General features: G+C 42.7%; 1 protein-coding gene across 2 annotated transcripts in view; it reads left to right on the forward strand.

Moving 5' to 3' along the window:
* The window catches only part of ARHGAP10 (Rho GTPase activating protein 10), a 340,466-nt gene that overhangs the window by 218,930 nt on the left and 106,782 nt on the right, over window positions 1–14,754 (forward strand). For both annotated transcript variants that reach the window (XM_080797689.1, XM_080797690.1), the window contains 2 exons: window positions 4,853–4,958; window positions 6,414–6,573. In XM_080797689.1, the coding sequence (XP_080653815.1) occupies window positions 4,853–4,958; window positions 6,414–6,573 (266 nt within the window). The remainder of the gene's footprint in view (window positions 1–4,852; window positions 4,959–6,413; window positions 6,574–14,754) is intronic.

Here is a 14,754-nt window from a genome sequence, read left to right on the forward strand (position 1 = left end):
ATGCACATGAATAATAAGTATACAGCTTAATGAACTTTCACATATTAAGATAGCTGTGTAAGCAGCCCCGGATCAAGAAATAAGGTATTGTCAGAGTCCCAGAAACCCTTTCTCACACCCGCACAGTCCCCGTGACATATGAGCACTCCCCTGACTTTTTTTTTTTTTTTAATTGATTTATTTGACAGAGAGCACAAGCAGGCGGAACAGCAGGTAGAGGGAGGGGGAGAAGCAGGCTCCCTGCTGAGCAAGGAGCTTGAGGTGGGACTTGATCCCAGGACCCTGGGATCATGACCTGAGCCAAAGGCAGTCGCCTAACCAACTGAGCCACCCAGGTGTCCACTCCCCTGGCTTTTGACACCATAGGTCCAGAGGTTAGGCTTACTGCATTTGCATTGTATCTAAATGGAATCATCCACAATATCCTCTTTTGCATTCAACTTTTTTGGTCATCTTGTGACATTCCTCCATGCTGAGTGAATGAGCAGTTCATTCTCGCTTCTTGTGGTATAGGATTCCTTTGTACGAACACACCACAATGCATATATCAGTTCAGTTGATGAGACTTGAATGGTTTCACTTCTGGGATTATCAAGAGTGCTACTGCTATGAACGTTCTAAAATGTGTCTTTTAGTGAACGTTTATGTGCATTTCTCTTGGTTTTGAGTAGAATTTTTGGGTTGTGGGTTGGAATGTGTGTGTTCAGCTTCAGTAGATACTGCCAAAGAGTTCTCCAAAGTGATTGTGCCATGCCATTTAATTATTCCCACATAGAGTTCCATTTACTTCATATCCTTGCCAGAACTTAGTACTACATTCATTTAAAGTCATTCTGCTGGGTGAGTGGTAGTAGCTCATTGTGGTTTTAATTTTATTTCCCTGATAAGGAGGTTTAGCACTTTTTCATATGTTTATTGGTGATATGGCTAGCCTCTTTCCTGAAATTCCTGCTCCAGTCTTTTGCCCATTTTTCTTTTGGATTGTCTCTTTCTTTTCAGATCGATTAGTAATTCTTCATAGTCTGATGGCATGTTCTTTCCCTACTATATGTATTCCAAATTATTCGTGATTGCTTTTACTGAGTTGTTTTATGTATGTCTTCTAAAATGTTAACAGAACAGATACTTAGTTCTTACAGTAAGGAAAAAGTAAAACCATCAGCATTTTGAAGAAACAGATTCCTGAAATCAGACAAAGACAAAAACTGTATTATTTCACTTATATGTGGAGCCTTAGAAAAGACAAACAACAGCAAGCAAGCTGATAGATACGGAGAATAGATTGGTGGTTGCCCAGGGCTGGGGAGTGGGCAAAATGGGTGAAAGGAGTTGGAAGATGCAAACTTCCAGTTACAAAATAAGTAAGTCGTGAGGATGGAATGTGCAGTATGGTGACTATAGTCAGTAACACTGTATTGTATATTTGAAAGTTGCTAAGAGAGTAAATCTTAAAAGTTTTTTTTTTTCCCTAAGATTTTATTTATTTGAGATAGAGCTTGAGAGAGAGAGAGAGCATGGTGGGGGTTAGGGACAGAGGGAGAAGCAGAAGCAGACTCCTCACTGAACAGGGAGCCCGATGCAGGACTCGATCCCAGGACCCTGGGTAGGTGCTTCACCAGCTGAGCCCCCCAGACATCCCAATCGTAAAAGTTCTCATCACAAGAAAAAAATTTATAACTGTGTGGTATTGGATATTAACTAGATGTATTGTGGCGGTCATCTAACAATATATACAAGTATTGAATCATGTTGTACATACAATACAATATTATATGTCAATTATATTTCAATAAAAACAAATTCCCCTTTCTTGATCTGGTTTACCTCTCTTCCCCCTTCCCTTCCATTTCTTGATTTTTGAACCAATGATCTGAAATTCCACTCTCTCTGTCCCTTCTACCCACTCACTCTTTAACCTCCTTGTATAACTGGAGAAGGACTCCCTGCTGGCCAGCTTAGTGGTGGGTGTGCAGGCCCTCCTCCTCCCTGTCTTGCTCTTCCTCCGTCCCTCGTTAACTCTGGATACCACTGGCTACCCAGGCCTTGCCTGTTGCTTCTCATTTGACTTTCTCATGACATTGAACCTCCTGGCCCTCCCTCCTCTTCCTCCTCCTGTGCTTTGTTTAGCCCCCAGCTGGCATCTCCACTGAACCCCAATGGAGCTGTTTCCCCCACAGGATGCTCTGTTGGCTTTCTGAAGTAGTCAGGCAGCTTTGACCATGTGCTGGAGGTCCCCGTGCCCCTCCAGAGAATATTGCTACCTTCATCTCTAATGCCTCCTGCCATTCCCAGCTCCCTGCCAGACATCTGCCCCTTGCACATCCCTTCCTCTGTCACTCCCACCGTCATTGTCCCCTTCAAACCAGCATTGTCTCCTCTGCTCCTATCTGTCAGTGGGACTGACCATACTACTGCATAACCCAGGCATGAAGCACTGGTTATCTTTGCCTTCTTCCTTCTGATCCATGCGGTCTGCAGCTAGATCCTGTCAATTCTACGTATCCCATAGGAGCGCTCACATAGTAAGAGTAATGCAAACAACGATGGAGATGATGGCTAACAGAGATGGAGCGCCTGCTGTACCTGCCACCGGTGCTCAACCCTTTGCAGGTGTTACCTCACTGAATCTCATAATGGCCTTTGGAGATAGTGCTGTTAACTTTATTTTGCAGATGAGGAACTGAGGCCCCAAACCTTCTGTTAGCAGGTATCTTGCTCTTGTTGTCAGTTGGAAGCAACAATTCTGAAGCCTGCCTGCCGACTCTACTTCCTTACTTGTAATTCTGCCACCAGCCCCCCTTCCTGCCTCATTGTTACTTCTTGGCCAAATAGCATTTCCCTCCTAATTTGCTTTTCTCTCCATTTGAATCCGTCCTCCAAAAATGTCAGGTATATCTCCCCAAATTTGACTCTGTTCATATCTCTTCCCAGCCTTATTTACAGGGACGAATTTAGTAGCCAATGGCAGAGACAGATTCTTCAAATTAGCTTTTACAAACCAGAGTTTGGCCTCGGACTTTCCATAAGCTTAAGGTGCTCTCTCTGAAAAGGCTGTGCGTTTTCTTATATCGTTTGTAGAATCTGGAGTGTGTCCCTAACTCCTCATTTCTGCCTTGCTTTAAATTCTTCCCTGCTCTTCAAGACCCAACTCAGATGCTGTCCTTTATGTGAAACCCTCCCTCAGCTTCTCCTGCCGGCTCTCTGTGAGCCTCCAAGCAGTCTGTACTCACTGAATTCTCATCAGTTGCTTCTTTGACATCCCCTGAAAATTCCAGGGGAGGTCTCAATAATAAGCATTTTATTGATTTGGTATTTTCTGTCAAGAACACAATAAAAGGAATTTGGGCGTGTTGCTAATAAGAGCCATGGATAATTCATTCCAAAATCTCAGGGGAAAGTGAGTGTGTGAGTTCCCTCTCATTGCTGAATAGCTTCAATCAATCAGTCAGTCAATAAGTAAGTAAATTCACTTACTCACTCACTCACTCACTCACAATTCTAGAGAATGGAAGTCTAAAGCCAACGTGCAGGTTGGTGGGGCCGACCTCTACAGGCTCCAGGGAAGGCTCTTTCCTTACCTCTTCTGGCATGTGGTGGTTCCCAGCCATCCTTGGCATTTCTTGGTTTGTACATACATCATTCCAATCTCTGCCTGCATTGTCACATGATAGTCTCCCCTGTGTCCATCTTCATATGGCCATCTTCCCTTTGTTTTTTTGTTTGTTTGTTTTTTGTTTTATTTTTATTTATTTTAATTTAATTTAATTTCCCTTTGTGTCTTTATTTTCTTATAAGGGCACCGGACATACTAGATTAAAGGACCACCCTGCTCCAGTATGATCTCATCTTAACTGATGGCTTCTGCAATGACCTTATTTCCAAATAAGGGCATTATGCTAAGCATTTCTTTTTATTCTGATGTTTTGGTATCTGGGGCTTTACTGATCCTAGGGAGAATGCCCTTTCTGGGGCTAACCAATTCCTTGAGGTAGTAAACTGAGCGTGCTCTCCATATACCAACAAGTCCAGAGCCCATTTTCTCTTCCTGACTCTGTCTTTTGGGCTCTTACACTTCAGGTCCAGATCCTCCTGCCCTAGTCACCTCAGGGACAGGTACCAGATGTCTCGGCACAGCCCCTGTGCTCTAAATCCTGCTACAGTAATTCAGACCAACCAGTCCTGAGTCTGCTTACTCTGCCTCGCCTCTTCCTTCACATGGAAAACAGTAAAGCCTCTTGCCCACATTTTCCCCTTCTTCCCTCTGCCTCTTGGCTGACCCTGGCTTACCACACCTCCTGTTTCTAGGGGGTATAACTATAAAACTCTTCCTTCAACTCCGTCGTTTCCCTGTCTGTGTGTCTTACCATACCTGATTGAAATAAATCCCAGGTATGTTTTCAAAACAATTATGTTCTGAGACATTAGGGGATTATAACCACAGTGTATCTTTTGGGGGGATAAAAATCAACCCTAAGAGGGAAGAACCTATTTGCTCCTATTCTATTTGTGGGGCAGTGACCCAGTGACTCGACTCCTTCAAGTGATGAGCCGACTTGAAGTGTAGAATGCAAGAAGGAGAAGCTGTAGTAGCCCTCTGTTCTTAAATATCACCCTAAGGAAAGGCACTCATTGCATTCACACTGGAATTATCTCCCAGGGCAGGCACAGAAGACCAAGAAGAGGCCGAAAGATAGATCCCCCCACCCTTTTTGGGAAAGGTATCGAAATACGTTTAAATTCTCTGTTGAAAGATGTTGAACAGATGAGCTGTTGTCATGGTTGATTTTTACGAATATATTTGATTCTATGTAAGCTAACTATTCTTTTCTTTTCTTTTTTTTTTTTTTTAAAGAAAGTGGAAGCCCAGAATCTCGTGTTAATGCTATCCATTTCTTGGTACACAAGTTGCCAGAGAAGAATAAAGAAATGTTGGATATTTTGGTGAAACACTTAACAAAGTAAGCCCCTTTGTCTTCCTAACTTTCTTTGTTTCACTCTGGGTGCCATGTGGGGTTCTTGGATTCGTGACGGTTGGAAGTGGGGCTGTCTACACAATACCAGGGACCACGCCTGGAAAGGCAGGCTGGACAGTTGACTCACTGTGTATGTTTTGGACAAGAACATTGAAATATGATGCTTTGGTGAAGTCGTATAATTATTTGCTTAACATCACTGCCAGCAACTTGGGGTTTGATTGGAGGTAAAAGAAGAGAATATTATACACTTCCCTGTACACAGATTCTGGAAATGTGATTATAAGTCTGTTAGCAAATTTAGCCTGGTTTCACACCTACCTAAGTTTGAACATGGCCTTTAAATTAGTTTAATCCAGTAATAGGTAGTTATTTCTTAGGATCTTTTTATTCCCTCTTTAAAAAGCGAGCAAAATCTGATCATTTAGTGGAGAAATTAGCCCTTTCTTCATGTACAAATGACTCTTAGATCACTGTAGTTACAGAAATTTGGAGGTAAAAGGGAGCTGAGGAATGCTGTTTTAGAATGTTTTTAATTTTCTTTTATTATCCTATTTATTTTATTATGTTTTTATTTTACATAAAAAGAAACTGAAGGCCAGAGGATATTATGACCTGCGAAGTCCAAGTGTCCTACAACTAGTGAAACCATATTCATTCATTTAGTCAACACGTATTTATCGAATGCCTTTTTTAGGTGCTAGTGGATACATAGTTGAACAAGATAGACAGATAGATAGATAGTCCCTGCTTTCATGGAGTCCCTTCTTTATAAGAGGGAAAAGATCATAAACAGAGTACAAATAAAAATACAAGATAATTTCAGGTGATAAGTGATTTAAAAAATAGAATGAGGAGATAGAGAATATATATTGGGTGTGAGACTATAAAGAGGGTTATTATGGAAGGTATCTTGAGGATGAGGCTTTGAATTGAGACCTGAATTAAGCATCAGTGCTTCTGAGAACAGTTGTCTGGGTTGCTCACTGCACAGTGTATTGGGCCAAAGGGTAAATGCGGGAGCTCTGACCCAAGTTCTCTGTGCTTGTGAAGCTAATTCTTACAAAGGTGCCATACAATCTGGTTATTAGTGGAAGCCAAAGATATCATAGTCTGGGGAAAGAGGGGATATTCTTAGTAGAAAGGAATGGTAACAGAAGGTCTTCGGAGGGACACAAGCCTAGCATAAACATGGAATTATTAAGAAAGCCATTGGGGTTAGAGCAAAGCATCAAGAAGAGACGAATAGTAGGATGGTAGGCAGGGGCCTCATCCCCTAGGGTCTTGTCAGATCTTGTTATTTCAGAAGCAGAAATTAAGGACATTTGAGTGTCTTGATTACTTGTTTTTAAGGAAACACACAGCTGTGGAAGATTGTACATTCCCCAGCTGTTGTCTCTCTGTTAACTGAGACTTTCTCCCCCATCCCTTCCCTACCAGTGTTTCGAATCACTCCAAGCAGAACCTCATGACTGTGGCAAATCTAGGAGTGGTGTTTGGACCAACTTTGATGAGGCCACAGGAAGAAACTGTTGCTGCCATCATGGATTTGAAGTTTCAGAACATCGTGGTGGAAATCTTAATTGAAAACCATGAAAAGGTAGGGGCACCTGGGTGGCTCAGTGGGTTGAAGCCTCTGCCTTCGGCTCGGGTCATGATCCAGGGGTCCTGGGATTGGGCCCCGCATCAGGCTCTCCGCTCCGTGGAGAGCCTGCTTTCTCCTCTCTCTCTGCCTGCCTCTCTGCCTACTTGTGGTCTCTGTCTGTCAAATAAATAAACTCTTAAAAAAAAAAAAAACATGAAAAGGTAAACTCTATTTGTTTTTTTCCTTAAGGGAATTCCTGGTTTTGGCTTTATCACCCATCTGAAACTAGTCTTTAAGAGCCCCCACCACCATTAATGATTTTATTATTATTGTGACGATGAGTTTGGTTCTGAGAAGTTCCCACTGAGCTTCTGTCTTCTGATGGATTTCCATAAATTCTGATATCTCACTGGTTTAAGGAAGAAGCATTTCACCCAGATGCAAATGACGATCTGCAGTATAATACTGGACTGTTTGGATTCTTTGCAGCCTTCAGTCCTATCCTTGGGTTTCTCAAATTCTATTTCTGTAACTCACGGAAAATATTTTTGCCAGTCTGTGTCACATTAAACACAACATATAACTCTCCCTTATCTCCCAAATTGTGTGGACAATTTCAGGGGATTCACATGCCTCCCCGAATCTGGGAACCCTAGGTTAAGAATCTCTGGTTTAAAATGAAAAATCTTAGTGACAGGTCTTCTTACTTGTTTCTCTATAATCAGGGAACTGCAGGAGTTTTCAAAGTAGGATATATTCTTTGAAGAACTTTTATGTAGTTTTTTCTCATTATCATCATAGATCCAGACCTCTGGTAATAATTTTCCTCAATTCTTTTAAGATAGGGAATTTGAAAATTGTTAAAATGCTTGGTTACTCATTTGTTTATTAAAGGTTTGTTGTAGTTTGTTTTCAGCTGATATGCTGAGCATGTATGAGGTGCTAGGCTATGAAGACGAACATTGCAGCCCTGATGGAGAGTAGCTCACAGTCTGGGAGGTGGAGCGCCATTTTGGGACTTGTATCCCAAAGCCCTTATCTCTGTCTAACCTGTTATATAGTTTATTTATTGTCATAGACGTCTGTTTTTCCCTGCCAGATCCTTGAGGCAGAGATTGTTTTTTACACTTAGAAAAATACCTGGTACATAGTAGGTGTTCAGTTCATATTTATTGGATGAATTAATGAACTCAGGAAATTTTAAGGGGGTGAGAGGAGTGGGAAAGAGAGAAACAGAGGTGTAGTCTCTATGAGCAAAGCATTGAAAGAACCTCGTTGCATTGACTGTTTGTTAGAGCAATTGTATCTTGTGTGAATATTGGTTCCCACTGAAGAGTTAAATGTGAAAGCTGGTCAGAGATTTTCTTGCCCAGTATAGTAAAAGTAGCTTGTTTATGGAAGTAAAAAGTTTAGGTCTTTTTGTTTTTGTTTTTGTTTTGTTTTGTTTTGTTTGGTTTGTTTTTAGGTAGCAGGTGGTGTTCTAAGCTATCCAGATAGCTTTAAGTAAAGATGGCTTCTAATCATTTTAGAAAAAGAAATAATGAAGGACACCTGGGTGGCACAGTTGGTTAAGTGTCCAGCCTTTGGTTTCAGCTCAGGTCATGGCCTCCATGTTGTGGGATCGAGTCCCACATTGGACTCGGTGCTCAGCATGGAGGCTGCTTGAGATTCTCTCTCTCTGCCTCTCCCCTCGCTTGTTCTCTCTCTTTCTCAAATAAATAAAAAAAATATATATTTAATAAGATAAAGAAATAATTAAACCCACAAGCTTTGAAATAGTGCTGAGTGGTATAATTGTCCTTAGATTAAGTCCCAGTTAGGCAACTTTTATACAGTTTATTTGTGATAATACTGGCTCTGGGTCTTGCTCTCAGATAAAAGGATCTCCGTGGAATGTTGCAGCTTCCTATTTTCTTATTTGAAACTGAGAAGATAAGTTCATGATTTTTCTGCTTGGGAAGTCGATAGTGCTGCCTTCACCTTGTTAACAAATCTTACAGGAATTTCCAAGTGGCAGTGGCGAGCCAATTACAAGAACGATGGCATTGAAAGTGGACCCACTGTCAGAGATCAAGCTCCGTAGAGTCAAGCAGAGGGCTCTCCCTGTTCCCCTCTGCCTTTCTGCGGCTGTGCTGGAGAATGCTATAAATGCACGGCCAACGTGAGTCGACACACTGACTTCCCTATCAGGAAGGGGGCATGTGGGATATCGAGTTTCAGATTCTCCACTGAGTGCGTGGGTTTATGTTCGGAAGCACAGGGTTGCTTGGGATGGGGAGCTGTTAGCTTGGATTAGTTCATATTTCCGAGAACTTAATTTCCCCATTTCCTCTTCTTTTCTCTCCGATTTCATCCTTGTCCACTTTCACTCCCAGCTCTTTGTTCTTGCTCAGCTGGACGTCACTTCAGAGTCCAGGCTCTGCTCTGAGAAAGGATATTTCTGCTGATGAGGGTGGTTGTGCAGGAAAACTTCACATGGACGCATGTACCCATAGGAGCCTGAGGTTTCCTTGGCAACTGATCCATGTCTACCACCCAAAGATCTTGTGTTTGACTTGAATGTGGTGAGGGAGGGATAGGATTCCTCTTAGTAAATGTTCGAGAACAAAATGAGATAGAGGAAGGAGGATAGAAGGGTTAAAAGGAGGAGTCTCCTGGGGGAGGAAAGAGTTCCGATCGATGGGGAGGCAAACAAGGGCAATGAGAGAGGGAACGGAGAGTCCTAGGTTGTGTCTGAGAAGGAGAACAGAGGGGAAAGTGACAGTAGAAGGAAGGCCTTTCTTTTCCTCAGTTACTTATTTTTTAATGTTAGGAATGTGAAAAATGTTGACTCTGACCAGGAACGTCACTAAAGCAAAAGAAGAAATTTTCAGCATATAATTAAAGCAAGAAAGCTCTAGATTAATTTTAGAGTTAGAAAAAGACCCAAGTTAATCTGCCTCGGAGATCACATTTTATCCTAGCCTCTTTGCTGTTTTCATAAAACCCATATGTACTCTATAGGAAACTTAATCCACATGTTTTGGCCTCATTCCCACACAATACATTAAGATGTTGTTTTAAAAGAAGCGTTTATGGGCCAAAAATATTATCGAGGTCTTTCTTCCCGTGCACACCAGAAAATTGCATTTCCCAGGTGGAAAAGGGTACTGTGAAATTCCCACAGATTTTCAAATTGGGATTGCGCCTTTTAATTTATGAGCTTTACATAAATATTTTTTCTTTTTTCTTTTTTTTAAGATTTTATTTATTTATTTATTTGACAGAGAGATCACAAGTAGGTAGAGAAGCAGGCAGAAAGAGGGGGAAGCAGGCTCCCCGCTGAGCAGAGAGCCAGATGCAGGGCCCGATCCCAGGACCCCAGGATCACGACCCAAGCCGAAGGCAGAGGCTTCAACCCACTGAGTCAACCAGGTGCCCCATAAATATTTTTTCTTAAAGATTTTACTTATTTATTTGAGAGAGAAGGAGAGCCTGAGCTTGTGGGGGTGGGGGTGGGGGAGAGGGCGGCGCCCCAGGGAGAGGGAGAAACAGGCTCCCCACTGAGCAGGGAGCCCAATGTGGGGCTCAATCCCAGGACCCTGGGATCATGACCTGAGCCACTCAGGTGCCCCATAAGTTTTGTTCTTGACAAAGTATACTTCTTATGGATCAGTGCAGTATGTTTGTGGTGAGCCCCTGCTTGGAGTCAGATGTGGTGTGAGATTTGGGGAAGATTCCCGCAGGGGAAAGATCTTTCCACCAGTAACTACAGGATGCCATAGAGAATAGTGCTCTCGGAGCGATGCAGAGACTTAAGAGGAGAACTTATGTCCAACTGTGAGGAATCTGGAATGTTTCCTGACTAGGTGGTTTGCATAGGTTTTAGAATGTAGTTTGAACAGGTGGTGGGGATGTTTTAAAAGAGGACATTTCAGGTATGGGGAAGTCGTGTAATCAGAGAAGTACAGAGAGTAGGCGTGTGTTCTGGGAATGCAGCTTCTGTGGGAACAGCGGTGAGGGGCATGAGAGATAGTTGTAAAGAGATTTGGGCCAGGTGTAGGGAGGTTGGGAATGCCACCCTAGGACTTTTGGATTTCGTTTTATGGGTATCAAGGCCTCTCATGGTTTTTAGGTAAACTGCTTCAGGAAGTTTAATGTGGTAGCAGGTTAGCAAATAGAAAATGGGAGAATCACAGCCGGGTGAGAGGTCAGATGGCTGAGGTCATAGTAGTGAGAATGGGAGTTCAAGGGTAGTGGGCATCATGTCCTGAGGCACAGTGGACACAGTCCAGGGACTGGATCGGTGGGCCGTCTCAGAAGAATGTGTTAGGAATGATAGTAGGTCACTGATGAGGACCCAGAGCTGGAGGAATATAGGGATCCTTAATAAAAAGAAGGAAAAAAAGTAGGTTCGGGGCAAGAGTTCAGTGTTTAATGTGCTGAATTTTAGCTGTCTGGATGTCTAACAAATAGCTGGAGATGTGGGGCTCAGATTTGTGAGAGAATTTAGTGGTAGGAAGTGTACGATAAGAAGACATGAGATTAGCGTAGGGGAGCATGCTCACTGTGCTATAGGCTTGGTCCAACTACATGGTTGGGGTACTTACCTCCTGTAACCCAAGTGTGTACCTGTGTGTACATAAAATAGATATAGTTACTTAAAATAGATATGCTAGATACTTAAAACAGATAAATAAAGTAAAGAATATATAAAGGTCCTATTGCATGCATATGTAATAGTATTCCTTTATATGTGCAGAATTCTTATGACAAATATTGTCCCTTCAAATCATGGGAGAAAACTGAAGGGTGAGAGATTAGCTTGTGTATGGGCACCCCGCTGGTGAGTGGCAAGGCTTGGGTTTGAACTAAGGGTTGTTTGACCCCCAAACCTTTGCTTCACCTCCCTAGGAGAAGGTTAAGAGCGATATCCTTGAGAAGCACCAAGATTTTTCTATTAGCGGTAACACGGGAGCCAGAAGAAACCCAGGCAGGTTTCAGAGTTAGGGTTGCCAAGGGGCCTTGTCAGTGATGCTGGAGCTGTCACTACGGGAGAGCGTGAGTATTTACTCTGAGAGTAAAATGTCTGTTGAGAGCAAGAGCTGAAGTTGACGTCAGTGAATGAGTGTTTGGGAATAGGTGATAACAGGTACGGATTTACGTTTTATTTTTCCCGCACGACAGAACGTAACAGAGGAAAAAGCAGAGCAGACAGGACAGGGGAGGGAAAGGACTGGCAGCTCCTGATGTGTACACAGTTTGCCAATCAATCTCAGTTCTAGTTTTCTGTTAGCTAAATTCTGGGATTGGGGGCTCTTTAGAAGAACTTAGGGATGGAAAGAACCCCCCTGGGAGTTCATAGAGTTTGTCGAAATGGAGCCCGTTCTGCTGTTTTTATACATTTGTAGTGTCGTAAAAGAAATTTGCGTTTATAATGTGACTCTCTTCTGGTCTCTCCCCAAGTCCCTGAGGGCCCTTGAAGATTATGAAGACCTTTGGGAATCACCAAAGAAATCATTAATACCAGTGTGTTTTTCTTTTATTATCTGTCATATTTTGTGTTAATATTTAAATTGGCAGTTCATATAAAGTAAGATATAATGTTACTCTCAACTAAATCACTTTACATAATATATGTGATTTTAATCCAGATTATAGGCATGCCTTGTTTTATTGTCCTTTGCTTTACTGCCCTTCGTAGATACTGTGTTCTTTACAAATCAGAGGTTTGTGGCAACCACGCATGGAGCAAGTCTGTCGGCGCCATTTTACTTTGTGTCTCTGTCACATCTCATGTGTTGGTCCTTGCAGTATTTTAGGCTTTTTCGTGATTCTGTTTGTGATGGTGGTCTGTGATCAGTGATTACAGCTTGCCGATAGCTCGGATAATGGCTAGCATTTTTTAGCAATAAAGTATTTTTTAATGGATGTACATTGTTTTTTTAGACATCATGCAGCTGCACTCTTGATAGCCTACACCACAGGGTAAACATAGCTCTTCTATGTCTTGGGAAACCAGAAAATTCACTGGACTCGCTTTATTACAGTACTCGCTTCGTTGCAGTGGTTTGGAACCAAACCTGCAATATCTTTGAGGTATGCCTGTGTATTTATCTTGTTAAGGATTATAATTGGATTTTCAGTGGGATCGGCCAGATGTGGTGCTCTGGTTGCCTTCAGCTTTGTGTGGTGCTGCGGTTCACCTTGATGTTCATGGATTCTCTGGTGGTCAGTAGGGCATGAAGTTGTTTCCGAGTGTTAGCCTTTATCTACTGTGATTTCTGTGGACCCCAGGGTGCCGAGAGATAATCACATTTTATTTACATAAAACTTTTCCTCGGTTAAGATTCTAAAAACTTTGTCGAAATAAACAGTGTTGTCTTTGAAATGGGTGTGCTGGCACCCTGTGCCTCATTTTTCCTGGTGAGAAAAAGGAGGTGATTTGTGATGCTCACGCTTTGTGAAAAAGGCTGATGTTACGTTCCTGTTCTGAGGTTTCTTCAGTAACCCTCTCTGTAACATATGTTGCAAACTCCTTGAAGAGGTGGTGTCCCTCCAGCACAGAAAAGTTGAGAAGGGCATAATATACATTTCTTCTCAGGTGTGCAACACAATCAGAATATTAAATAACACACACACATGATGAGTATCAAATGGTACGTTGCATTCCTCTGTTGACCTTGGGTTCCAGTTTCGGACCTACACCCCTGTCTTTGCCAAGAGCTAGAAGAATGTGTCCCTGCCCCCAGGCTCTGCAGTGGCACGGATTCCCTCGTCGGTCCCAGCCAGCAGTCTGGCAGCAGCCACATGTGGACTGGGTTCAGTTTGGGGCAGCCTGTTCCTCCGCTCTTGTGGCAGCAGAGACCAGGCACATCCTAACCCTCTTCTGCGGGCTGGTCTCTGTCATTCTTGACTGGAAAGGAGGCCCCAGGGGGTATGCAAACTGTTTTCCTGGAGACACAAGGAACCTTTAAGTCTTAGAGCGTGCCTGCCATTCAGTGGAAACAAGAAATCTCTCTCTCTCTCTTTTTTTTAAAAATTCAGCCTAAAATGCTTCTTGATTTAGCTTTGCTGGCACTGGGTTGCTAGGCAGCACCAGTTTTCATGTGAGAGAAAAATAAATATCTGAAACAACAGCAACAATGGTAAAACTCCGAAGTTTCTAAAAGCTTTATGTTTGCCTGAGTAGTGACGCTTCAGTGTAGAAGTCAAAACCCCACGGCAAGAATAGTAGAAAATTGCAGGAGGGTGACTTTTTCCTTCTTCCAGGTTTCTTGAACGTTGGCATCTTTGGCGTAGCCACGGAGACTTACTTTACTGCTGTTTTTTCCCCCCTCAACAGGGCCTTGCATTCTCTGGAGTGTTTAAAAAGGAGCTTTAAAACCACAGACAACTTTCTGTCTGCCTTTCTCCTTCCTCAAAGGCGAGTCAGAAAATAATGACGACATTGTTTTCCCAGTTCTGCCGTCTTCATTTAGCTCTGCTATATAGGAAGTCCCTTCTTGGTGCTGTCGTGTGGCTCTGGAGGGGGCAGGTAGCATTTTCCCAGGGTACTAGTGTGGTTTGATAAGAGAAAATTTGAAAGGCAAGATTCTTTCATTCTGCATTAGTGTCTGGTATAGATGGAAAACCGGGACTGTCTCAAGAAAATCTAAGAGCTGCGATACAAAAGGGTGGGGGTAGATTTATTCTCTGTTATCTGTGAACGCATAGTCAGTACCAGCGAGCAGAACTTTCTAGGAGGTGAGTGTTTGATTCAATACAAGGAAGAACTTTATGATATTTTTCATAATGAGAATGTGTTCATGTTGGAGATGAGGATTGAGGAGCTGGAAGAAGCAAGCAGGCCTAGGAGGTCTGGCCCACTCAGAAATTCTCTGCCAAGGTCTCTGGAGACGCAGAGCTGTGAAGACAGGTCTCAGAGCAGAGCCCTGGGCTTTGGAGCTTGGCACTCGGTTGTGTGTGTAGAACTAAGGATGATGAGGAACAGGATCCTTTTGTTCATCTCTCTTTTATGAGCAGCATCAAGAGTTCTTGGAAGGGAAAAATAAGAATCCAGGAGTGAGGGGCTGGGAGTAGTGGGAAAATGGGTAGGTGAGCAATGGAGAAGGTACTGAGGGATGCCTTTCCTTAAGGGACAGGATAGTGTGGGGCATTTATGGGCTTGACTCTTTGCATGGATGTGCTCATTTTTATTTTCTCTTATAAAATAAA

The sequence above is a fragment of the Martes martes genome, assembly GCF_963455335.1.
Source record: "Martes martes genome assembly, chromosome: 2".
Taxonomy (NCBI): domain Eukaryota; kingdom Metazoa; phylum Chordata; class Mammalia; order Carnivora; family Mustelidae; genus Martes; species Martes martes.